This window comes from Lynx canadensis, chromosome B3, assembly GCF_007474595.2.
Source record: "Lynx canadensis isolate LIC74 chromosome B3, mLynCan4.pri.v2, whole genome shotgun sequence".
NCBI classification, from domain to species: domain Eukaryota; kingdom Metazoa; phylum Chordata; class Mammalia; order Carnivora; family Felidae; genus Lynx; species Lynx canadensis.
Window position 1 is genome coordinate 38,451,327 of NC_044308.2, and position 27,171 is coordinate 38,478,497.

Here is a 27,171-nt window from a genome sequence, read left to right on the forward strand (position 1 = left end):
CATAAAATACTCAGACCTCATCCTATTTCTGAGAAAACATCCTAAGGAAATAATCCACGGTAAATAACAGTAGGCAGAATTCTATGATGGCCCCCAAGATTCCCACCACCTGAAATACACATCTTGTAATAATCCCTTCTCCTTCATAGGCCAGAACTTGACAGATGGTGCTTCCATGATTAGGTTACTAAGTGACTGACTTTGAATTGATCAAAAGGGAGACTGTCACTATGACCTACCTAATCAGGTAAGCCTTTTAAAAGAAGGTGAAGCATTAGAGATGCTCTCCTGCTGACTCTGAAAAAACAAACTGCCCGCGCTGTGGAGAAGGCCACATGGCAAGGACCCAAAAACAATCCCTAAGATCTGAGACCGGCCCTGGACCAAAAAACTAGCAAGGAAATGGGAACTTTGGTCATAAGGCCACAAGGAAATGAATTCTGCCAACAACAAATGGGGGAACTTAGAAGTAGATCTTTCCCTAGTCAAGCAGATGGGAGACACCTTGATTTCAGCCTTGTGAAACTCTTAGCAGACTACCCAGCTAAAATGTGCCCAACTCCCAACCCCAAGAAACTGTGACGCAGTAAGTCTGTGTTCATTTAAGCTTTTAAGTTTGTAGTACAGTGGTCCCCCCTTTATCCAAGGTTTCACTTTCCATGGTTTCAAACCTCTTAGAAGGTCAACAGTAGCCAAACACTAGCTCACAACACTTACATCTTTCACCTCACTTGATCTCACTGGCATTTTATCATCTTGTAATATCACAAGGGTGAGTACAATACAGTAAGATTTTAAGACAGAGACCACATCCACGTAACTTTTATTATAGTTTATTATAATTGTTCTATTTTTAGCTACTGCTGTTAATCTCTGTGCCTAACTTATAATCTCTGTGCATAACTTTATGATAGGGAAGTGTGTATAGGGAAAGACATAGTATACACAGGATTCAGTACTACCATACTTTCAAGCATCTACTGGGGGTCTTGGAATATATCCCCCAGAGACGGGAACTACTATAATTTGTTATGTTGTAACAGGAAACTAACACTAAGGGAAAAGCATTTGAATTATTTGAAGTAGGAGATGACTTGTTTTAAAAGACATCTTTCTGTGCCTTAGGCCTACAGAGTCACTGGGGCCCAGGAATTAGCAATTCAACTAGCCTTCTAGGAGGTTCTCCAAATTTAAGGACTACTATGTCAAAAGCCTGGAGTCAAACCATATTAAAAGAAAAAAACAGGCATATGAAATGACTGGGGCGGGGGGTGGGGTGGGGTGGGGAATACATGAAAATAAAGAATACCCTTTCTCTGTTATATATTTGTCTGTCTGTCTATCTATGTTTCCTAGGTCCTAGGACAAGGGCTGGCACAGAACAGGTATTTAGTATCTGCAGGTAGGATGACTGAATTAAAAGAAAAGCCAACTTTAGAATAAAAGAACAGGGGCAATCAACAGTCAGTCGAGTGTCCAACTTCGGCTCAGGTCATGATATAGTGGTTCGTGGGTTGGAGACTCACATCAGGTTCGCTGCTGTCAGCACAGAGCTGGCTTCAGATCCCTGTCCCCCTCTGTATGCCCCTCCCCTGCTTGCACACACTCTCTCTCTCTCAAAACTAAATAAGCATTTAAAAAAAAACAACAACAAAACAGGGGCACCTGGGTGGCTCAGTTGGTTGAGTTACCTCCACCTTACTCAGCTTCAACCTAAGACTTCGGCTCAGGTCACGATCTTGCCATTCCTGAGTTCGAGCCCCTCATCAGGCTCTGTGCTGACAGCTCAGAGCCTGGAGCCTGTTTTAGATTCTGTGTCTCCCTCTCTCTCTATGCCTCTTCCCCACTTGCGCTCGGTCTCTCTCTCTCTCTCTCTCAAAAATAAACATTAAAAAAAAAAAAGAATAAAAGGACAAACTCACCAAATGATTCAAAGATGCAAGTTCCTGACCTAGTAAGAAAACACACAGATATACAAATAAGCTTTAGGTATCGCCTATTACTTGTTAAGGAACCTTAGTAAAATTTTGCAGAGCTCCTATATAAAAGAGATGCTCCAGCCAAATAGTTCCCCAGAAATAGACAAATTTTCTGGCACATTACACCATGAATTTATGTTAATACTATTCTAAAAGTGATCACAGCTTGCCTCTAATAAAAACAACCAAGTGTTGGGTATTAAAACAGCATCTCACAGAAAGGTTTCTTTTTATTTAATACACTAACCTCATAGAATCTCAAAATGTTTGAACTAAAAACACAAACCAAAACTAGAGTTAAATTTAATCTCTTTATCAAGGAGGAAAGTAAGTCCCAGCAAAGAGAAGTGCTGGTCTCACAGAGAACCAGGGGTGAAGCCAGGGCTATAAATGACTAGGGCCAAGTAGAAAGATAAAATCTGAGAATACTTATGGCTGATGATTGTGACACGCTTTTTCATTTTTTGAGCAGGGAAAGGGACTCACCTATGAAAAAACTGATATAATCTTTCTTTAGTTTGTCCAGACCAATTTCCAAAAGCATCTTAACTGGAACAGTCCCACTGAGAGAAATTGTATCCATGGTTCCGTGATAAGACTGATGAATAAGCTTACTTAGTAAACTGTTACTCCCACTATGGAGCTAGAAATCAAAACAAATTTATAAAACCATAAATAAAAATATAAACAAATCAATAAACAAAAGAAAAACAAACTGCATGAGCTACGAGCTAAAAATGTATAAGCTTGCATTTTTAGTCTCCTGATACTATAAATAGTGTGAATAAAAAACCCTGATTTACAAACGTGTCAGCTCCTGAAGGGTCATTCCTATATGATTCGCTTGAGTCCAAAGCAACTATGAAGAGTTTCAACTTATCACCCCCAGATACGGTTCCACCAAAGAGAAGACAGAGTTGGTTCTCTGAAGCTCTGCAACTAGCAATTCTTTTCTCCTAGCTGATTAAGTGCTCCTGGGTGTCTTTCCTAAACTGAACGTCTTCATCTGCACGGAAAACTCCCTCCCTCGGTGGTCTATTCACTGGTCAGGAGGAACTCCCTGGCTACAGACATCCTAACTAGATCATTTGCAAATTAAGATGTGTGAACTTACAGACCTAACAGATGTTCCAAAGTTAAGCACTTTGTTTTAGAGATACCTGAAATATTGGCCATTTTGTCACTAATATCTATTATCTCTAATCTTCATCATCACCTTTTGCATTTCCCTTTGTTTAATAAAAACGATTTTCGTGTTGTTTGCACTCACTGCACAGGGCAGGGATATACTTGCAAACGCCTCACACAGAGACTAGGATGAGAGAAACTCTATGGCCATTGTTAAAACACCTACAGCCACCATTGTCCAGTTAGGGGCAGAGCTCACACGCCTTTGCTTTGCAGTTTATCTTTGTTCCCACCCATAGAAGTTTCTAAGTTTTAGAGTCGTGAACTGGCAGATACACTATTTCAAAGAATTCCTACAAAATGAGGAATGTTTCTAGTTTTTTACTTAGCTTTCTCTTGATTGTAAAAGCACAAGTTTATTGTGGAAAATCCATAAAGTATAGAAATGTATAATGCAGTTGGAAAACCTCATTTGTAACCCTAGCACCAGAGGTGACTGCTGTTAACATTTTGATTTATTTGTATCCAGGTTTTTCCCTTCAAAATTTACTTTTTTAAAGCAATAGTGTATAATCCTTTCTTTTTACTGCAGATTGTAAGCGTTTCTCCACCGATCATCTGTCAGCACCATTTTTAGCAAAGATGTGCTGTATCATTCTTTACTTATGGTTCATTAACGAGAAGTTTATGTCATTTATAATTTTTTGCTACCAGAAATGAGGTTGTGATAACTATTCTAATACATAAAATCTTGATACATATTCCTGTGTAGAGCTCAGGGTGGATCCAAAGAAACAAATTAATGATTTAAAGGGCGTGCATGATACATCTGGAGAATATTTAACCCTAAAACAACACCACGAGGTAGATACTCTTCCTCCTCCTACTTTACAGATGAGGAAACTGGGGCACAGAGACCTAAAGACACCTGCCCAAGTTTACACAGCTAAGAAAGCAGCAGGGCTGGAATTAAACTCAGGCAGTCTGTTCCCAAGCCTATGCCTTAACCTTCATGCTCAGCTGCTGAAAAAGGGTTCTAATGCACACTACTAAACCTACCCATGGTTGTATATCACCACGTTGTAGACTCTGGATGATCAGTGTGAAACATTTCACCAAGTCTTGATAAGAAATCACACCTTGGAAAACAAGTCAGTCCAACGTTACTTTCATGGTATTTCTGCAGATCAAATACATCATTAATCTTAAGGATACACAAGTAAGTAGAGGACAAGTATCTGTACTTTATGGATGGGGGAAAGGGAAAGAAAATAAAGACGAACAGAAAGATTTAACACATTTCTGAAGTAAACTCAGTGTCACAAAATAACATAGTGAAACATTAAGGAACATCCTTTTCCTTTTTCTAATAATTATAATGCCACTAAGGTGTATGTTTTGGTTCATATAAACATAACATTAAAACCACCTACGTCTTATGCTCAAGGCAGGAGAAAAATGGACTCTATAAATTGCCTTGTCTTAGTACAATTCTTGAGTAGAATGTGCCAATACATTATTAGAAATGAATCTGATAAAATAGGAACCAGGCTTCCACACAAGACTAATAGTACACATTGTATGATTTTCAAAGACTTAAAAAGTAAGCCTAACAAATAACAGGAAACATTTTATTTTACAATCATGGTAGACACATACTACTGCTCATTTTGAACCACAGCTGCTCAGCAAAATCGAGATCGCCCCGCACTGTGAAAAGACACTCGATGGTACGGTCAACTGCAGCACTGTCATGCTTCACTGTCTGAGAAAGAAGCATTAGAGAAGACTCAGTTTATTAAAAAAGAAAAGAGGGGCACCTGGGTGGTTCAGTTGGTTAAGCGTCCAAGTCTTGATGTCAGCTCAGGTCATGATCTCATGGTTTGTGGGATCAAAGCCCGAGTCGGGACCTGTGCTGACAGCACAGAGCCTGCTTGAAATTCTCCTTATCCCCCAACTCAAAATAAATAAATAGACTTAAAAAAAAAAAAAAAGAAACAAAAAGAAAAATAGTTTAAGGACAGCAAGCTTTTAAATCATGCTCTGAGAAAATGTGGATCCACAGATGTGAGTGAATTTTCTAGAACTTCATTCACTAATGAGGAGATACAAATCAACTGACCGTGAAAAATTGGACCCTTAAATTGTTTTAAAAGTGTGATGCCTAAAGCAAGCATTCAACTTTCCTTCTATGCAAAAATACTTAATTAAATGAATTTGTCTCCATTTTCCTGTTCATCAAATGACAACCTATGTAACTTAACTTAATGATACCAAGAAAGGCATTACCATCTTATAGCATATTAACATAGAGTCATTTCTGCTTCTCTGCAGTTGATCAACTAATAATATGTACTTATTAGTTCTCATCAAAAGCATTTATTAGTTCTTAAGGAAAACAATCACCAGTGCTGACTTTAAAGACCAAGAAAAAAACTACCCTCAAAACACTGCCTTTGCTGTACCAGATCCATTTGAAATGGTAGGACATGAAGGGTAACAGTACAACCAAATCGTAAAAGCTGTTTCAGTGTATGTTGCTAACTGATAAGGATTGCTTACCTCTGTGTCTTTTTTTGTAGAATCACCAAATCCATCCAGCTTATTTAAGTCTAGAAAAGTAGCAAAAGCTTATTAACTCTAGATTTTATCTTTCTGCTTTCTAAATTATTTCCATCCTAATCCTACTTTCAAATGGTAAATGAGGACAGCAGAAATACAACCAGGGATTTTAACAAATTATTTAACTCTCTAATGGAGGTTATGATAGATACCCAACTGGTAGGGGTGTGGGGGTGTTCTGAGATACAGTGAAAGCCCCTGACACACATTGCTGGGCACATGGTAGGTGCTCAAAGGTTTCTCTTCCATCCCTCTTTTCATACAATCTCGAATACAGCTGCGATATATAAAATTTAAATTCAATATTAATTCTTAAAATTACTTAGACCTCTACTACTAGTAATTCAGAACAAATCTGTCCCTCTGACCATGACAGACCTCACAGCTTCATATATATCCCAACCAAAAGGAATACCACGCCTAAAAAGACAACTTATTTTTGAATTTAGAAAGTATAAATTCGCAACTAAGAAAAATAAACAGTATAAAGAGAGCATGAGTTAGGAAAACAAAGACCATTCAGAAATTCCTGCACAAGATCAACAGCAGACTTTACTTCCAGAGGCTCAGGCCATTCGCTTACACCCGTCCTCAAACCATCAGCCAAGACCTATGGGAGATTAAAAAAAAAAAAGAAACCCAAAATTTTTTAGCAAAAAACATAATTTAATCAGTAGGAATATATTTCATAATATTGGTCATCATAAAATTTTTTGAATGACTAACCACAAGCCAGGAATAGTTCTAAGTATTTTATATGTAGTATGGTACGTAATCCTCACAAAAACCCCATCAGGCAGACATTACCATCATCCCTTTTCCTGAGACCAGAGGTGAAGTAACTTGCTCAAGGTCACACATTACTGACAGTGCAAGGACATACACCCAGTAATCCGATACAAAACACGGTGTTCTAACGATGATGCCATGTGCATAGGTGCTGAGGATTCCAGAGTAATGAGCCTACCCTGAAGATGCTTTTAACTTTGGTTAAAAACGACCAACAGGGCACCTGGGTGGCTAAGTCGGTTAAGTGTCCGACTTCGGCTCAGGTCGTGATTTCACGGTTTGTGAGTTCAAGCCCCGCGTCAGGCTCTGTGCTGACAGCTCAGGGGCTGGAGCCTGCCTCGGATTCTGGGTCTCCCTCTCTCTCTGCCCCTCCCTCGCTTGCTCTCTCTGTGTCTCAAAAATAAACATTAAAAAAAAAAAAGGACCGATAATCCCGGTGCAATAATCAGGGAACAACAAATGTGAAACTGAATGGAAGTTTATATAAAAATAATATAAATGTATATGCCTATATATACATTATCTAAACCAAAGGAAAGGGGGTCAACATAGGCTGGAATCACCACGGGAACAATGTGAAACATCAGCTGAACTCAAATGTGGGAACTGTGAGCTGTAGAGAAGGGAAGGAGCACGGAAGAAGATGAAGAGGGTGGGGTGGAGTCCGGCTGCGGTGGAGAAAACATGCAGGGAACGGTGGAAAATGAGATCAGAAGGAACAGGGGCTATACAGAAATACAGATCTTAAAACCTGGAAAGATTTTTGGGGGCACCTGTCTGGCTCAGTCAGAAGAACATGTGACCCTTGATCTCAGGGTCTTGAGTTCAAGCCCCACATTGGTTATAGAGATTACTTAAAAATAAAATCTTTAAAAAAAGGAAACAAAAACATGAAAAGATTATTTCATATGAAAGACAACAGCCATTGTTGATTGATTGGTAGGAAAATGACATGACCAAGTAGTTAAGAATTCATGTCAGAAATACCCAAGATGGATTCTAAAGAAAAAAGGAAGTACAAGGTTTCTCAATAGAAGTGATATCATTTTCCACCCCCAGGGGATCTTTGGAAAAATTTGCAGATAATTTTTGGTGTCACAGTGACTGGAGGTACCGGGGCACTTTGAGCATTTAGTCTGGTAGGGGCCAAGGTTGTTAGCATCCTTGTGTTCCCAAACCACGAAGAATGATTCTGCCTAAAACACCACCAGTGTCCCTGTTGAGAAACAATGAATGACCTTTAGACTGGTCCAGGAAGGAGGTGATAAGGGCCTTAACTAAGATGGGCAGTGACAAAAAGCTTAAAGGCGAAAAAAGAACAGTTTATTAGAGAGGGAGGGAGGGAGGGAGGGAGAGAGGGAAGGAGATGAGGGAAAAATAAAAGAAAAAATCCTATCTATTTACAAAAATACAAGGCATTGAACTTGGAGAGACTGCGGTCATGTGCACATCTAAGATCCTGCGAAGTTATAAGGGAGGTTGTAACAAAACATGGACTTGCAAGTCAGACAGACAGACTGACATGTCTTTGAATCAGGTCTTCCACAAACCAACTACTAATGTCTCAAGCAAAGTAACTGAACCATCTAGCACCACATGGATGGAACACAGTGGCAGCTTCTAGTTGTGGTAGTTAAGCGGTAGCGGTAAAAATAGCTCTCACTAAACTAAAATATAAGGTTTCTAGCCTGGAAAATTGAAGGAATGGGAGAACCACAGCCAGAAATGGGGGGTTCTCTGAGGGAGATCTAGTCTGGAGAAGATCTCAAGTTTCCTTTTGGAAATACTGAGTTTGAGAGCAACAGCAGTGGACCAGTATCAGCTTAAAGAAAAGAAGAGAGTCTGGGGGCATCTGGGTGGCTCAGTCAGTTAAGCGTCCGACTTCAGCTCAGGTCATGATCTCACAGCTTATGGGTTCGAGCCCTGCGTCGGGCTCTGTACTGACAGCCTGCTTCGAATTCTCTGTCTCCCTCTCCCTCTGCTCCTCCCCCGCTTGTGCTCTCTTTGCCTCTCAAGAATAAATAAACGTTAAAAAAAATAATTGAAAAAGAAAAAGAGAGTCTGGAGTTCCCTCATAAAGGTATTAGTCAAACCACTGAATGGACGAGCTCTCTGCCAGTGTGTGGGGAGAGGAGGGCAGAGACATGTGGAGAGAAATATGATAGAAGGCCACAGGAAGGATCCTGAGAAAGGATTCTTTCCAGAAAGAAAGGTACCGAATTTTGTACAAAAAGGGAAATAATAATCAGAGGTAAAGGTACCATGTATGCGTGGTACCATGCCAGATGTCGAGGACACAGAGTACCTGGCACTCAAGTGTAGGAGGGGAGACAGAGAAGTAAACAGACTACCGGGGTTGATAAACACCTGACAAGCGGTGTGTGTGAAGTGCTCTGGCAGCACAAAGCAGAGGCAACACACGCCATTCTGAGGGAGCAGTGCGATCATCCTGGTGACGATGTCACAGACAGCTCGCCCGGCACACGGGTGGGAGAAGGGCACACTACACAGGTCAAGACACACTCACCACAAAGTGACAGAGTGACAGGACCAAGGTACTGTAAACAGGCCAGGGTTGGGGGTGGGGGGGGGGTGGTCAGTGGGAAAAGTAGGGTGTGAGGTTAAAGTAAGAGCCAAAAAGAACAGGAAAAGATTCTTCACAGCCAGTAGCCATCAGGGAAATGCAAACCCAAACCATAACGAGATACCATTTCATCCCCACTAGGATGGCTCTGATAATGATAAGACCACACGAAGCGTTGGCAAGGATACAGAACAACTGGAACAGACACTGCCGGTAGGAATGTAACACTGTACAGCCACTTTGGAAAACGGTTATGGTTTGACAGCTCCTCCAAAGCTTAAACACAGTTACCACAATGATCCGGCAACTCCATTCAGAAGATATGAAAACATATGTCCCATAAAACTTGCTCTAGACTGCTCATGGCAGTATTCATAATAGTCAAAAAGTAACAACAATCGAAATGCCTATCAGCTGATGAATGGATTAACAAAATGTGGTATATCTATATAATAGAATGCTATTTGGCAATGAAAAGAACAGAGTACTACAAAATAGTAGATTACTGGCTGCTAGGGGCTGGTGAGGGTGGGAGGTGACTGCTAATCGGCACAGGGTTTCTTTTTAGGGTGATAAAAATGCTCTAAAATTATATATGGCCACGGTTGTACAACTCTGTAAGTATACTAAAAACCATTGAATTGTATACTTAAAACAAGTGGATTTTATGGGATTAACTTGTATCTCAATAAAGCTTAAAAAGAAAAGAAGTAGGCAGGACACCTTCTTGAGATTCAATTTGTAGAATGGAGTAAAACTCAACAAAACATAAAGTTCTTGAAACACATGCTCATTAATCTTTAGCATGAATCAAAATCCCAGTTATTAACAAGCAGATTATACACGCATTTGGCATAAATTGGCAGCTGATCCACCTAAAAGAGGGGAATCCATTGTAAGAATAGAAACCAAATACTCTCGTAAAAAGGTGGAAGAAGAGCAGCTATAAACTATCTAACAAAGGATACCCGTAAAGGACAACTACCACACAGTAAAATCAGACAGCCCAAATTGCCGAGCATATCTAATGAATACATAACAACTGGAACAAATTTTGAACACAAATAATGACGATACTAGCAAACACTTTTATGAAAATGTAAAATTTAATGCAAGTTACAAATTCCAGTAGGATACTCACAAGGAGAAATTTCACTTCTCTCTGGAGATGATTCAAAGGACCTCTGGGCTCTCCCGATTCCACTTTAATATTCTAAAAAGTTCCCAAAGTCAGTTTTCACTGGAAATCCCATCTTTTCTGCATAAGGGTCACAGTTACTTGCGTTTCAAATTCCCCACACATTAAAACATGTATCTCCTAAAGCACTAATGAACGTTAAGTAGGGTAATACTGCACTTAGAATATCATACCCAGAGACACCATAGATTCTGTCCATCCCGATACAGTAACCTAAACTCATGCCACCACCCACTCTCGACTCCGCCATCCTACCTATGTGGAACATCTGCTCTCCTGCCCTTTCTCACTGAATTTCCAAAAGACACGTGGGAGAAATGTAAACAAATACATCTTAAGACCCAATGACAAACTTAGCATTCATTTCCATGTACCAAAAATAACCGCCCCCTAATAAATATGTTCAGTAGACTCCTAACTAAACCAACAGTGTGCTGTCTTAGCCAGAAGAGAAAAGCATTAAGAACATAATTATCCATAATCCCGCCACCCTGGGGGAATAACAATTAACCCCGTCCAGGCTTCCGTGTAGAGTTTTTTAAAACATAGTTGAGGGGCGCCTGGGTGGCGCAGTCGGTTAAGCGTCCGACTTCAGCCAGGTCACGATCTCGCGGTCCGTGAGTTCGAGCCCCGCGTCGGGCTCTGGGCTGATGGCTCAGAGCCTGGAGCCTGTTTCCGATTCTGTGTCTCCCTCTCTCTCTGCCCCTCCCCCGTTCATGCTCTGTCTCTCTCTGTCCCAAAAATAAAATAAACGTTAAAAAAAAAAAAAAAAAAAAAAAAAAAACATAGTTGAGATCCTACTGTATACACTGTTTTGTACATCTTCCTTTTTTCTGCTTAATAAGAATTTCCTGTTATTATTAAAGACATTTTACATCATGATTTTTAAAGAATATACAATATTTCATTAGGGAAATCTACTTTAATCATTTCCCTATTGAACATTCAGGTTTGTTTTTAATATTTTAGAAACACGGTTATTATCACGATATGAAACTATCTTTGTACATAAATTTTTTGCCAGCAATTCCGATTAACTTCTTAAGTCAGATGCCTAGAAATATAAATATAAAGCGAAAAGGCCTAACAGACAGCCCAAATTGCTAAGCGTATCTAACGAATACATAACAACTGGAAAAAATTTTGAACACAAACTAAATAATAATGATACTAGCAAACACTTTTATGAAAATACAAAATTTAATGCAAGTTACTGTATTGTCAGTATCTGCAATCTTTTAAGAACAGGAGAGATAAGTCATTTTGATCATTTCACTCGGGTCCCAACTCAAGAGACTTTATTAATCACTAGAAAACTCTTAAGTTACATAACTGCAGCACTGTGGGCAACTGACAGATCAGATCGCCCGGCAAAACCTCCACCCACTGCCCTGGTGAGACCTCAGGGGTAAGCTGGGCCTCAGAGCTGTCCTGCGAGGGCTAGGGCTGGCGCTGGCAGCATGCAGCACCAGCAACAAGCAAGCGAAGAGTAAATCCACACTGAATAAACTCAACGTAAAATAAAGTTTGCTCCTACCAGGGTTGCAGTTGAGGAAAGTGGAGGGGTTTGAAGAATCTCATCCACGGGACTCCAGGAAATATCCAAAGTGATCGTAGTCTGTGATGCGGCAAGTGTGTCGTCCAAGGCCGTGGACTTAAACAGCTCATACTGGGCAAAGCCCCTGGCTGTTACCTGAAAAAAGCATATCCAGCCAACCCGACCCTCTGTTAGCTACGCTTTCACATGGCCAGAGGCCCATTATCAAAACTACGTTGGTTCTTTTCCCAGCAAAAGAAAAAGCACCACAATTTTATCCCAAATGGAAAAATAAGACCATTCTTTTTCATCACAGAGACTAGCTAAAAAGCAAGAAGGCATCTACTTTTAGTCACTAGCCAATATGAAAATAAACACAAACATTTTGATACTATAAAAAAAACACATCTAGTCTTATTAGGAGTGAAAAAAGCATTAAACAAGGGAGGCACATCCATAACAGTTTGAAGAAAATAACGTGAGCAGAAGAGAAATACTTACAGTAGACAAGTGATGTCTTTTCTTATGTGAACTTTTTAGGTCTTCAAGATTTACAGAATAATTTTTATCAGCTATAAAACATAAAAGGAAACATCATTTTAAAGGTACAATTCAAAATTCTATGGTTAGAGCTAAAAAAACTAGGATCCCTCAAATTCTAAGGGCACCACAACTTAACACTAGTAATTGTTAAAATTAAATAAATCCTCAGATGAAATGTTGACAGAAGGAGGAAAGTTGCGGGGGGGGGGGGGGGGGCAGGGGGTGCCTGCGTGGCTCAGTCGGTTAAGCATCCAACTCTTGATTTTGGCTCAGGTTATGATCTCATGGTCCAGTTCGTGAAATGGAGCCCCGAGTCAAGTTGGGCTCTATGCTGACAACAGGAAGCCTGCTTGGGATTCTCTCTCCCTCTCTCTCTGCCCACCTGCCCCCCACTTGTGCGCACATTCTTCTCTCTCTAAATAAATAAATAAACATTTAAAAAAAGGGGGGGGAGAAAAGTGGAGCAAAGGCCAATACTGAAACCATGCCCCATACGATAAATAAAGTTGAAACAGCAGAAAATTTAAAGCTTGTTTTTCAGAGACCTGTTTCTCTCTAATCAGCTATTGTGTCTTTTCAGATCCCACTAATAAATCTACTAGATGTCTCTCTAGAAACCTGGACTCGGGGTCAACAGAAATGGCTCCAGCCAATAAAAAAGCAAGGCTCTGCATCCCTTACCCAAGGTAACGAGCCCCGGACGCCATTATCCAATTTATACGGGCTCTTGAAGCATATCATGCCTTGTTCTGGGGTTAATCTCCACTCCAAAGGGAACGTGGGATAGACGTTACATACATTTGCTCAATGTGCACGCTCCATCTTTCCCCAAGCATAGTCACAAGCTTCCCCCATCCTTTTCCTCAGTAAGTATGCGATCTCAACTCCTATGATTATAAAAAACTTGCTCTAATCTCAGTCAGGAAGGCAGTTTGGGAATTACTCCCCAGCCCTCTCAATGGGCTGCCCTTCTGAGAATAAAACTTTCTCAGCCTCAAACCCAGTGACTCAGGGATTAGGTTTACTGCAGATTGAACACACAAATCTGATTTTAGGGTTCAGTAACAATGCTTCTACCAAAAGTATAATTAAACATCTACTATGAGATCGGAATTATATTGTCATTACATTCAATTTTTTTTAATCTTCCAATGAAAATTTCCAAAAATACACACATATAAATCAAATGAAACCCAAATAAAACTAGTAAACAAAACCATAAACTTCTGTTCAGAGTTTTGGAGATCTGTTTCTGGAGTATCTCCTGTATGCCCCAAGTTACACACCAGAGTAGGTCCATAGTGGCTGACAAGTTCCATCGTGTGCACTTCCCCTCTTAACAATTTCAGTTTTCAGTACAAATCACAGCACAATAACGACACAAATAAATACTCACACCCCCACAAAAGTAAGAAGAGTGAGCTCTCACCTTTAGAACTGACCGTATATAAGACAATTCCTGTAATGTTGTCATTTGTGGTGATAAGCTCAGCTCCCAGCCAACAGGTCCCTTCAGGATCTGAACTGTCACACCTCACCCACAGGGCAGGAAGGGCAGTAACTGGATGATTAATCTTCAAGTGGGTCATATTAGGATTGTGAGCCATAGCATAAAGTCCAATTAACTGCCTTGAAAACAAGAGTACGAAGAATAAATTATAGTGACTGCTGACCAGTCAACTTTTCTTTTTCAAAGATACTACGAAGGGTATTTACGATTGTGACACTGATCCTACTTCTGATCACCAAGATTCTGCACCAACTGTATTATGTGGGAGTTTTCCTCATACCAAGTAATTCTAACACCAGCCAGGTATCCTACAATTCAACTCAATTCTGACACTATCTACCCAGAGACAGCATCAGATCCCACAGATTAAGGTTCAGTCCTACAAGACTGGCTCCACCCCCTACTTATAGATGCCAAATGCAAGTCTAGGTTGACACCTGTGCTTCTGAAGGGCCAGCTGTGAACCAGACGTTCTAACAACCTCCTCTTTGGGTTCGATTAATTTGCTAGAGCAGCTCACAGAACTCAGAAAAACATTTTACTTGCTAGATCACCGGTTTATTATAAAAGGATAGAGCTCAGGAGCAGACAGATGGGAGACGCACAGGGCAAGGTATGCGGAAAGGTGTGGAGCGCCCATGCCCTCTCTCAGTGAGCCACTCTCCCCAAATCTCTACCTGTTCACCAACCCAGAGGCTCACCACACACTCTCCTTTTGGGTTTTTATGGAGCCTTCATCATACAGACATGAACTGATCAATCACCAGCCACTGGTGACTGAACTCAGCCTCCAGCCTTTCTCCCTTCTCTGAAGGTAGGGGTGGGGCTAAATATTCTAACCCTCAAAATCACTGGGTTGGTTCCCCTAGCAACCCCCAAACCGGTTACTTAGGGACTTTCCAAAAGCCATCTCATTAACATCACAGAAGACACCTCTCTTTCTCCCCACTTAAGAAATTACAAGGGTTTTAGGGACTCCTTGCCAGGAACCATGGACAAAGACCAGATATGTTTCTGATTATAAATTCCAATACCCCAGTATCCCAGAAACAAAAACCCGGAAATTAAGTGGCAAAATACATAAACAATTCACCCAGTGAAGAAGTGGGAGAAGGGCACACCAGGCAGATCAAGATGCACACAGCAGGAAGTGACAAGACTGTGACAGGATCATAACTTCTACCAATGGGGAATCCAATTCGGTAAGGGTAGAGGTTCAGTAGGAGTGAAAGCAGGCTGTGAGATTAAACAAGAGAAATAGACGAAATAGGTAGGCTATGTTAATTACACCTCAATAAAGCTGGGGCAAAAAAGGAGTCAATCAGCACATGAAAAGATGCTTGAGGTCACTGGTCACTGAACACTTAAGGAAAATTGAATAGACTGTGAATTAGGTAACAGCACCATAACAGTGTTAAACTTCCAGATTTTGATCATTGTTCTGTGGTTACATAAGAGAATATAATTGCTCTTAGCAAATACCTAGTGAAGTATTTATTTATTTAAATGTCTATTTTGAGAGAGAGAGAAAGAGAAAGAAGAAACACATGCACAAGCAGGGGAGGGGCAGAGAGAGGGAGGGAGAATCCCATAGAACCTGACTCGGGACTCAATCTCACCAACTCATGAGATCACGATCTGAGCCAAAATCAAGAGACAGACACTTAACTGACTGAGCCACCCAGGTGCCCCCACACACATTTTTTATGAAATATCGACAGTATGTTGGAGACAGTGTTCCTTTACCTCTAAATACTTCACTACAGATAGGGGTGCCTGGGTGGCTCAGTCAGTTAAGCGTCTGACTTTTGATTCTGGCTCAGGTCATGAGCTCACAGTTTCGTGAGATCGAGTCCAAGTGGGGCTCTGCGCTGACAGTGCGGGATTCTCTCTCCCCCTCTGCCCCTCCCCGCTGATACAGGCACACGCTCTCTCTCTCAAAATAAATGTTTTTTTTTTTTTTATTTTTTATAAATTTTTTTTTTTTCCACGTTTATTTATTTTTGGGACAGAGAGAGACAGAGCGTGAACGGGGGAGGGGCAGAGAGAGAGGGAGACACAGAATCGGAAACAGGCTCCAGGCTCTGAGCCATCAGCCCAGAGCCCGACGCGGGGCTCGAACTCACGGACCGTGAGATCGTGACCTGGCTGAAGTCGGACGCTTAACCGACTGCGCCACCCAGGCGCCCCAAAAATAAATGTTTTTAAAAATGTGTGTGGGTGATATGAGTGTCCCTTATAAAGGTGGCAGAGTGGGGGAAGAATAGGAGGTGGAATAAGAGAGAGAAAGACCAAGCGGATGCAGCAAAGTGTAACTAACTGGTGAATCGGAGTTAAGGGTATAGAGAAGTTCCTGCGCTACTCTTTCAACATTTCTCTAAATTTGAAAGTCTATCAAAATTAAAAGGTACCAAAAAACATGGCTTAAAATTTTCAAAGAGATGAAAACTTAATTTATTACCAACAGATGTTCAACAACAGAATTTCTAAGGGACTGTACTTCAAAAAGCAAATACAGTAATTCCAAAAGGAAGGTCTGTAATGCAAAGCAAAGCAATGATAAGCATATGGATAAATCCAAAGAAACACCGGACAGAGAAAAACAATACAAATCATGTTTAAGTTGTGGGGGGAGAAGAGAAAAAAGGCCAAATAGGACTTAAAATCCAGAAGCCATAAAGGATTGATCGATTTAACCACATAAAAATGTTAAAAGCTTCAACATAGCAAAACAAAAAACCACCCTGAAAAAGAATCACTTTGTGAATATTGTTACAGTCCTGTCTAATGTTATTATTTATATGACTCTATCCTCCAGAACTCCTTCCTGGCAAACACTTTGGTTCTGGAGGTGAGAGAGGCCAGCCAGGGAGAACTGCACAGTGGGAAGGCAGAAAGTGAGGCTGGCAAGGCAGACAGGGGCAGCAGGGGTTCTAACAGGGGTACTACTGGCATCTGGGTGGGAGGATTCCTCCTTGTGCAGGAGAACCCCATGCACTGCAGGATGTTTACTGAACATTGCCCAGGCCAACTGCTTGCCTTAGTCACTGTAACAACCAAAAAGTGCCCCTGCATATTTCCAAATGCCCACTGAGTATGGCAGCCGGGAAGAGGGCCACCGGACTCTACAATGAAGGCTTCTATTCATAAGAAATCTGGATCTTATCATGAGGCAAGGAGAACCACTGAAGGATTTTTAAGCTAGGAAACAACATGATCAGGCCTTCAGGGATTTATAGAGATCACTCTGGGGGCACCTGAGTGGCTCAGTCGATTAAGCATCCAGCTTCGGCTCAGGTCATGATCTCACGGTCCGTGGGTTCAAGCCCCATGCCTGACAGCTCAGAGCCTGGAGCCTGTTTCAAATTCTGTGTCTCCCTCTCTCTCTCTCTGCCCCCTGCCGCCCCGCTCACACTCTGCCTCTCTCAAAAAAATAAACATCAAAAAGAATTCTAAAAAAAATCACTCTGGCAGCAGCAAGGAAAAAAGACTGTAGGGGTACCAAATACAAAGAAATTGAGAAGCAACAACAATAAACAGTATATGGGAGTGGAGAAGTGGATGACAACACAGTCTTCTTGGTCACGCTTGGGATACCTATGGGATATTCAACTAAAGCTATTCATGCAGAGCTGGGTATACACATCTAGAAGGAGAGGGTGGGGGAGAAGGAGAGGGAGAGGGAGAGGGAGAGGGAGAAGGAGGGATCTGGATTAGATCCAGACTTTTTTTTCCACAATGTTTGTAAGAACACTTTAAATCCCAGCCTCCAGCCCTCCTCCCACCCTGACACTAAGAAAAACTTACCTTGCTCTCCCAACTGGTAAAGCAAGTGGTCCAACATTCTCCCCAGTAGAGAAATCAGAAATAGCAGTTTCTTCAGACTGTAGTTCTTCAACATGACTTGTTTCTTCCTTCTCTAAAGGCTTTAGAAATATTTTTTTAATTATTTAGCCAGGTAAAAGAACACTCACCAGTCAGTTCTTTACTATGCTAGAACACAATGTACTGGTTTCTAAACCTTAAGCACAAATGATTGGGTTATGCCAAGAAGCATAGCTACAAAGCAGTCTGGTACCAATAAATTTTGCCATTACAAGCATTTCCACTGCCCTATAAAAAGATAATGAAGTTGCTACTGACAGCAGAAGCATCTGATGCCATTAGAAAAGGAAGTACTCGGACACATATAAAAAGCTGAATGAAAGACAAAGCACCCCATGGGGAAACCCATGGGAGACTCTCAATTTCGCACTCCCCAAACTCAAAGGTCCACAGCCCTTACTCCTCAAATCTGCTCCTCTTAGGATTAGCAGCTCTCATTTGTGTTACAGGTTCTGAAATAAATCTATGTTTCTAATATCTACACATTTAAGTAAACAGCTCAGCCTTGCCAATAAAAACAATAAGCACAAGAGTTAACATTTCCTGAGCATTACAATATACCAACTACTATTCTCAGTTTTCTTTTACTTTTCATAAAAACCCTGAAATAGATACTATTAACAACCCTGTTTTTAGATGGGAAAACTGAGGTAGCAAATGGCTAAATAACTCACCTAAAATAACAGCCAGTGAGTGGCAAAGGCAACCTTTGAATCTAGGCAGTCTGACTTCAAAACTCAGGTTCTTATCCCTGAAGCTCTTTGGACAGTAAATCCTCTGCCCACTTAACAGGTATCAGATCTGAATATTTCCTCGACTTTGAACTTCTTTTGCCAGACTGCAGACCTCTTTCCCTTCCAGGCCCAGCTCTCCAAATAGTTCCTAGAACTGGTGGTACCCAAAATGTTATTTTTTTTTCTAATACCCATTTACTTAAAATGTGTACCTTAAGCACTACCGATCTTTGCAGAGACAATAGTCTTAATTGTTCCTCATCCAAAAATGCCAGGGTCCCAATGAATTCCTGGAACCTTCTCCCAACTGCAAGCTGCATCCCCACTAGTCTCCTAACCCAGATCTCCACATCCCCCTTGGCTCATCCTTATCTTTTCCTAGGTAACTCACCTTCATCTGACCATCTTTGTTTATTCCACTTTTGCTCTATATACATTTTCCCTTCTCCCCAGAGCAAAAGTCTAAACTCAACCATTTAATTCACCTATAATTATTTTCCAAACATCTGTCTACCATAGATAAGCAGTAATGACACCATTTTATTAATATAACAGACAAATAAGTTACCCCCCTCTTCAAAAGGAGTTTTTGTATGCATTAAAATAAAAAGCTCCCTGTTCATTTGCCATAATGCCCATCCAGACAACATGAGGGTCCTAGAGCAGAGGTGTTCCTTCTAAAAGTACCTCCACTTTTTGGGGCAGCTGGGTGGCTCAGTCAGTTAAGTCGTAGTTTCTGCTCAAGTCATGGTCTCAAGGTTTGTGGGTTTGAGCCCCACGTCAGGCTCTGCACTGACAATGTGGAGCCTGCTTGGGATTCCCTCTCTCCCTCTCTCTCTGCCCCTGCCCCGCTTGTGCACACTCTTTCTCAAAAACTAAACTTAAAAAAAAAAAAAAAAGTACTTCCACCTTCCCCCATTAGTCTGTTCCAACCCACTTCAGAAAACCATGTAGTCAAAGAATGGGTTCTGGCCCCAAAGCAACTGTGTAGCATGACAACATTATCACCACTTAATAAAAATTACTATAACTGCTCTGCCAAAATAATTACCGTAACTAAAACACAAAGGTTTAAGGTTGGAATTATAAAGTGATGCAAAAGACAAGAAGTTTTCTCTGTTACGTTTAATAAACAAAAATTAAAGTAGAACTTCGTAATACCTACATACACTGTGCTGTTTGGTACAACAGCCACTAGCCACATGTGGCTATTGAGTAATGGCAACACGGCCAGACCAAATGAAGATATAAGTGTAAAATACACACCAGGTTTTGAAGATGCAGTATGGAAAAAACAAACAAACAAACAAACAAACAAACAAACAACTCAGGAAGCCTGGGTGGCTCAGTCGGTTAATCATCCGACTTCAGCTCAGGTCATAATCTCACAGTTCATGGGTTCGAGCCCCAAGTCGGGCTCTGTGCTGACAGCTCTGAGCATGAAGCCTGCTTCAGATTCTGTGTCTCCATCCCTCTCTACCCCTCCCCTGCTTGTGCTCTGTCTCTCTCTCTCTCTCTCTCTCTCTCTCTTTGCTCCTCCCCTGCTCATGCTCCGACTCTCTCAAAAATAAACATTAAAAAAAAAACAACTCAAAATATCTCAAAGATTTTTATCTTAACTAGGCATTGAAATATTATTAAATATACAGGAGTAAATAAAAAGCATTATTAAACTTAATTTCAGACAATTCCACACCTCAGTATTTAGTATCAAGAAAATACTTATGCTGGGGCGCCTGGGTGGCGCAGTCGGTTAAGCGTCCGACTTCAGCCAGGTCACGAATCTCGCGGATCCGTGAGTTCGAGCCCCGCGTCAGGCTCTGGGCTGACGGCTCCAGAGCCTGGAGCCTGTTTCCGATTCTGTGTCTCCCTCTCTCTCTGCCCCTCCCCGTTCATGCTCTGTCTCTCTCTGTCCCAAAAATAAATAAACGTTGAAAAAAAAAAAAATTAAAAAAAAAAAAAAGAAAATACTTACGCTCACACAAAAAGCTGTACAAAAATGATTATAGCAGCTCTATCCATGATCACTGAGGACTGAAAACGGCCCAAACGTCTTTCAAAGGGTGACTCGGTAAATAAACAGGGGTACAGCCACGGAATATACTCAGCAATTACAAGAAATGAGCCACTGATATATACTTACAACTTAATCTCAAAGGCATACAGAGTGAAAGAAGCCAAACTCAAAAGGTTACAAAACTGTATGATTCCATTCATGACAGAAGACAAAACTATACCAAGGGAAAAGAGATCAGCAGTTGCCAGGGGGTAGAGGTTAGAAAAAAGTAGGATTTTAAAGGGTTAGCACAAGAGTTGTTAGGGTGATGGAACTATTTGTGTGTGCCCTGATTGTGGTGGTGATTACCAGAACCTATCTGTACATGTGCTAAAACTTACAGAAGTGGACAAAAAAGAAAAAAGGTCAATTTTACTATATATGATAATTTCACTTTTTTTTAGTTTATTTTGAGATAGAAACCAGCAGGGAAGGAGCAGAGCGAGGAGGGGGACAGAGGCTCTGGAGGTCGTCTCTGTGGTAGCAGCAGACAGATGCAGAGCTCCAACCACAAACTGTGGGATCATGACGTGAGCCAAAGTCAGACACTTAAGCAACTGAGCCCCTTAGGTGGCCCTATTCACTGTTTAAAAATCAGGCTACTACAAAATTTTTAAATGACCTATGCAATTCTCATTGTATTTCTAAAGCAGAAATTTAGAAATTCTATTTCTAAAAGAATTAGAATCTGCTTTCACTAATATGCTGATAAAAAAATGGGCACATCTGAGATTATTCCCAATAAACTGAATTTGGCTGTTAGTTATCAACAAGCACAGGGGCTCCTGGCTGGCTCAGTTGATGGAGCATGAGAGTCTTGATCTCAGGGTTGTAAGTTTGAGCCCCACTCGAATTTTTAATCTTATTAAAAATAAAATTAATTTGGGGCGCCTGGGTGGCTCAGTCGGTTAGGCGTCCGACTTCAGCTCAGGTCACGATCTCGCGGTCCGTGAGTTCGAGCCCTGTGTCAGGCTCTGTGCTGATGGCTCAGAGCCTGGAGCCTGCTTCCGATTCTGTGTCTTCCTCTCTCTCTGCCCCTCCCCCATTCATGCTGTCTCTCTCTGTCCCAAAAATAAATAAACGTTAAAAAAAATAAATAAAAAATTAAATTAAATAAATTTATTAAAAATAAGATTAAAAAAAAGAATTAAACAAGCACAAAGCCCAAACACTACTTACCAATTTCTCTACAATGAATATCACATCATTTTCATTTAGAATATTTTTCAAAGGGTTTGGTTGGCCTTTGCCGATCAACTGCCCTTGAACATCAGTCTGTTAAAAAAAGTTGTCAGGCAATGTTATATATACACACATATATTAGTGCAAATAATTTAAACACATAAAGACCAGTTGTAGACAAATGACTAAAAAAGAAAATTTGAACAAAACATAATGTTCTAAAGATAAGATTTCATTTATTCTTTGCCAGGTTGTTTTTTCATGTTAGATAAATCTAGCTCTTATGTTCACGTCTACAAATGCTTGAAGGCCACCTAAAGTGCACCCTGCCTTGTCGAGCCTTCCTTTGATTAGGATCACATGGACATTCTTTCCCTCCACTCATACTATATTTACAATCATGTCCCATATAATTAGCACTTTACTAAATATGCTCTTCTCTTCTGATTGTACTATGGAGTTTAGAACTTTATCAATTATAGGAACTTATTTTTCCATTCCTACTGCAAACATGTTTATTGCAGAAAAATCTGAAAACAGCTAACGTTTTTTAAAACTCACATACTAATTCTACTAGCTAGAATGATCATCACTGTAAGTAGCCTGGTTGGCCTATATCTTGCCAGAACTTTTTGCAGACACATAAATTAATCTACTTAAGTAGAAATGTATTCAGCATTTAGATATCTACATAGGCTTTTGCTTAAAAAAATACAACAGACTAAATCATAAGCTTGTCGTGCCATTAAACGTTCTTTGGCTCTACCATCATATAACGAATTCCATTTTCTTCAACATTTGGATAGTTTTAAGTTCTGTGCTATAATAAACAGCTAATAATCAACATCCTTGAATTCCTCTCTTAAGTATCCAGAATCACACCGATATTTTCAAATTGCCTTGCAAACATGCCATGCCCACATACTCGCATTCTAATCGCTTACCACAACCGAGTATTTTCACTGTTCACTTTTATCATCTCACAGCAAAAATTTCATATGCTTATTATTGACAAATATGTCTCATTATTTGAATCTGTTTAATTTCTCAGTTTGGATACTGAAGCATTTAGATACAAAGTTCAAAGAGCAAAGGATGATGTGTTTATTCTAATCTACTAGGTTCTTGAGTTTCAAGTCCCATTGTGGATTGAATATACCCCAAATGACATGGGGAGGTCCTAACCCTTGGTTCCTCTGAATGTGACCTTTAGAAAGAGGGTCTTTAATGAGGCACCTGGGTGGCTCAGTTGGTTACGCATGCAACTTTGGCTCAGGTCATGATCTCGCAATTCATGGGTTCCAGCCCCATGTAGAGCTCTGTGCTGACAGCTCAGAGCCTGCAGCCTGCTTTGGATTCTGTGTCTCCCTCTCTTCTGTCCCTCCCCAACTCACGCCGCACGCATGTGTGTGTCTGTGTGTCTCAAAAATAAATAAACATTTAAAAAAAAGTTTCTGCAAATGTAATCAAGGTGAGGATTAATTTGGATTAGGGGGGGCCCTAAATCCAATGACTGATGTACTTGTAAGGTGTGAAAGATTTAGACACATAGACACACACAGGAATACTATGTATTAACAGAGGCAGAAATCAGAGTAATGTGTCTAGAAGCCAAGAAACTCCAAGGACTGTTGGAAACCACCAGAAACCAGAAGGAGCCAAGAAAGGATCCTTTCCTGGAGCCTTCAGTAGCATGGCCCTTCTGACACCTCCACTTCAGAGTCGTAGTCTCCAGAACTGCAATAGAATAAATTTCTGTTTTAAGCAAACCAATTTGTGGTTACAGCAGCCCTAGGAAACTACCACACACATCAAGCAAGAACTCAGATAAGGTGGGATTAATACATTTACCCGGATATACTTAGTTCCTGGGTTTGGTTAATGAAAATTCAAACAGTAAGAAACAACGCTATTTGTATTTTTCTTTCTGGAATTACTTATTTTTGTTCTTTGCCTATTCTTCTGTCATGATTGTCATTTTTCTTGTTGATTTTTATGAGTTTTTTATGTATTTCATATATATGAGTAATTAACCTTTATCTTATAGGACTATCTCCAGCTTATTTGTCTTTTAGCATACAATTAATTTTAGTTCGCTAATTATTTTATGGATCAAACTTTATGGGGACTTCACCTATGCAACACTTGGCATATATTAGATGCTTAATAAATCCATGAATATTTATAGCAGCTTTATTTATAACTATCAAAAACTATCAAAAACAATCCAAGTGTCTACCAACTGGTAAGTGGGTAACTGTCACACACTCAGTGAGGTGGTATTTAACAATAAAAAGGAATGAACTACTGATACACAAAACAAAGATGAATCTCAAATGCATACGCTCACTGACAGAAACCAGACCCAAAAGACACACAGTGTATAGGCCTCACAGAGGCTGCCACCCCGGGGCTGACCACACTGCCCAGCCATGGTCAACTCCACCGTGTTCTTCGACATCACCATGGACAACAAGTCCTTGGACCGCATCTCCTTCCAGCTGTTTGCAAAGTTTCAAAAATGGCAGAAAACTTTCATGCTCTGAGCACTGGGGAGAAAGGATTTGGTTATAAAGGTTCCTGCTTTCACAGAATTATTCCAGGATTTACGTGCCAGGGTGGTGACTTCACATGCCATGACGGCACTAGTGGCAAGTCCATCTATGGGGAGAAATTGATGAGAATTTCATCCTGAAACTCATAGGTTCTGGCATCTTGTCCATGGCAAATGTTGGACCCAACACAAATGGTTTCCAACTTTTCATCTGCGCTGCCAAGATGGAGTGGTTGGATGGCAAGCACATGATCTTTGGCAAAGTGAAGGAGGGAATGAGTATTGTGGAAGCCACAGAGCGCTTTGGGTCCAGGAATGGCAAGACCAGCAAGAAGACCACCATTGCTGACCGTGGACGAATCTAATAAATCTCACTTGTGTTTTATGTTAACTACCAGACCATTGTTTTTGTAGCTTGGGAGAGGACCCCCCTCACCTCCATCTGCTCGAAATCTCCTATAATCTTTGTGCTCTCCTTGCAGTTCTACGGGCTCCATGTTTTCCTTACTCCCCTCCAAGTCTAGCTGGATTGCAGAGTAAAGTTTATGATCATGAAATAAAAACTAAACAACGCTAAAAAAAAAAAAAAAAAAAAAAAGACTACATAGTGTATGATCTTATTTTTTTTTTAATTTTTTTTTTTAACCTTTATTTATTTTTGAGACAGAGACAGACATAGCATGAACAGGGGAGGGGCAGAGAGAGAGGGAGACACAGAACCTGAAACAGATTCCAGGCTCTGAGCTGTCAGCACAGAGCCCGACGTGGGGCTCAAACCCATGGACCGTGAGATCATGACCTGAGCCGAAGTCGGACGCTTAACCGACCAAGCCACCCAGGCGCCCCGTATGATCTTATTTATATGACACTCTGGAAAAGGCCAGAGACAAAGGGCTGACAACAAGGGACATGAGATTTTGGAGGTGACAGAAATATTCTAGATATTATGTCGGTGGCCATATGACTGAATGCATTTGTAAAAACTCATAGAACTGTACGCTAAGAGGGTGGAATTTACTCTAAACTCCCTTCAATGAACCCAACTTTTGAAAACAGAATGTTAGGATTAATGAGTTGTGTTTAAAGACCAAATAAATTGTTCATACCTCATAGATAAATGGGTCTTTATGGATTCCTTTCTTTTCTTCATCAAACTCCCTGAAATGCAGAACCACATGTGAAAAATAGAGCTACAGTATTCTGACATTTAAATTCAGAAGTCTGTCATCACTTTATCTCTGCATGACACCAGTGAGGAAAGTAAACACAAACCAGCCTTAATGTATGATTGGGAAGACGGAAAAAAAAGCAGAAAAGAGCATAAGTTAGGAATAGAAAAAGGAAATGTGGTAGAGAGTAATAGACTACTATTCACAACTCCTTCTCAGAGGCAGCAGGATCAGGTTACCAGCTCTACTCTCCTATCTTCTGAACACATATTCAGTTACTATTAAAATTGTAATTTACAGCCTGACTTAAGAAGTAAAAAAAATCACTGGATTCTGATCTGCCACTGAATCAGTGGGTAACCACAGAAAAGTTACTTAAGGTTCCCAGCCCTAGATTTCTATGGCTAAAACAGAAACATCTATTCTCCCTCTCTTTATGAGCTGTCACTAAAAACTTAGTAAATTTCATATTAAACAATTCCCTATAAAAATGTAAACACAAAACTCTCAGATATCATTTAATAATTATGGTTTCGTTCAAGAAAGTTTTAAAATAGTCATCCCAAAGCATGTTAACTATAAACCATTAAATATACCAAAACGTGTATCAGTCTGATCTATACTCCGAAAGAGAATAAATCTTTGAAGTCCTACAAGAACCCATCGGAATTGTTTCAGGATACCATTTATTATTAGATCTACTCTTACTGAAATAAAAACAGGAGAACTAGCCCTGTGAATGATTGGCTTTTGCCATTTTGGACGAGATTTTGATTTATTCTTAAAGATATTTTGTCTTTTATGTATCACTGAGAGATGTTATTTGATTATTCAACAATCATGTATATCATAGGCAAGAACTCTTCTTAGATGTCCAGGATATAAAACAAAAACACAGTCCCTGGTTCATACTCTTGACTGAAGTCTAAAGAGTAAACCAACAGTTACAACACAGGGTGCTGGGTGCTCCGACAGAGGTGAATGCAGGGTGCTGTGGTAGCACAATGGAAGACATTTTGCTAACACTAGAACTTTATCCTGAAAGCCAAGAGGAACTCACTACAAGATTTTAAATGGGAAACACCTTTCTGACCATGAGATGGAGGGTATAAAGGAGGCCAGGAAAACAGCTGCGAATAAGAAGTGACGATGGCCTGAACAGAAGCAATAGAGATAGAGGGCAAAGTGCTCCAAGTGACTGACTAGACAGGATGGGGGTGGAGGGTGGTGGAAAAGAGAAGTGACGATCTTGGCTCTGAGGAGCTCTTAATTCATAGGCTTAATTCAAGAATTAATTAATTCAAGAATTCAGGAGCAAAAAAGTCAGGTTGTGGGGAAAAGATGAATTCAGTTTTGCAAATATGGAGTTTGAGGTTCTCATGGAAATTTCCAGTAGGCAACTGGATACAGAGGCATTGTGCTTACAAGTAGAAAAAAAGAATAACATCCATGAAATAATTGAGAACTACAAAGGGTCTAAATAAAACAGTATCAATGGGGGACTGGTTAAATAAGCATTACACAGGCACAGAATGAAATATTATACAGCAGTTAAAAACAATGAGCTAGATCTATAGGGTGTCATACTGGAAGCCATTCAAGACATTATTAGTTAAAAAAAAAAAAAAGCCTAGAGCTCTTTCTATAATGTTCAAAAAATTGGCAAGCATTACTACTTTTGCAAGAAAAAGAAAAGCAATA

At 40.4% G+C, this 27,171-nt stretch overlaps 1 protein-coding gene and 1 pseudogene across 1 annotated transcript in view; one reads left to right on the forward strand and one right to left on the reverse strand.

Annotated features, from left to right (window-relative positions):
- ZWILCH (zwilch kinetochore protein) overlaps positions 1 to 27,171 on the reverse strand; it is a 37,287-nt gene that overhangs the window by 8,801 nt on the left and 1,315 nt on the right. Inside the window, exons 2-14 of the mRNA XM_030317868.1 lie at positions 25,408 to 25,459; positions 21,745 to 21,840; positions 17,698 to 17,816; positions 13,810 to 14,009; positions 12,339 to 12,409; positions 11,838 to 11,993; positions 10,244 to 10,315; positions 6,246 to 6,339; positions 5,670 to 5,719; positions 4,767 to 4,872; positions 4,167 to 4,246; positions 2,466 to 2,622; positions 1,923 to 1,951 (exon numbers count right to left, since the gene is read on the reverse strand). Of these exons, the coding sequence (XP_030173728.1) occupies positions 1,923 to 1,951; positions 2,466 to 2,622; positions 4,167 to 4,246; positions 4,767 to 4,872; positions 5,670 to 5,719; positions 6,246 to 6,339; positions 10,244 to 10,315; positions 11,838 to 11,993; positions 12,339 to 12,409; positions 13,810 to 14,009; positions 17,698 to 17,816; positions 21,745 to 21,840; positions 25,408 to 25,459 (1,282 nt within the window). The remainder of the gene's footprint in view (positions 1 to 1,922; positions 1,952 to 2,465; positions 2,623 to 4,166; positions 4,247 to 4,766; positions 4,873 to 5,669; positions 5,720 to 6,245; positions 6,340 to 10,243; positions 10,316 to 11,837; positions 11,994 to 12,338; positions 12,410 to 13,809; positions 14,010 to 17,697; positions 17,817 to 21,744; positions 21,841 to 25,407; positions 25,460 to 27,171) is intronic.
- LOC115515771 lies at positions 24,180 to 24,666 on the forward strand (annotated as a pseudogene).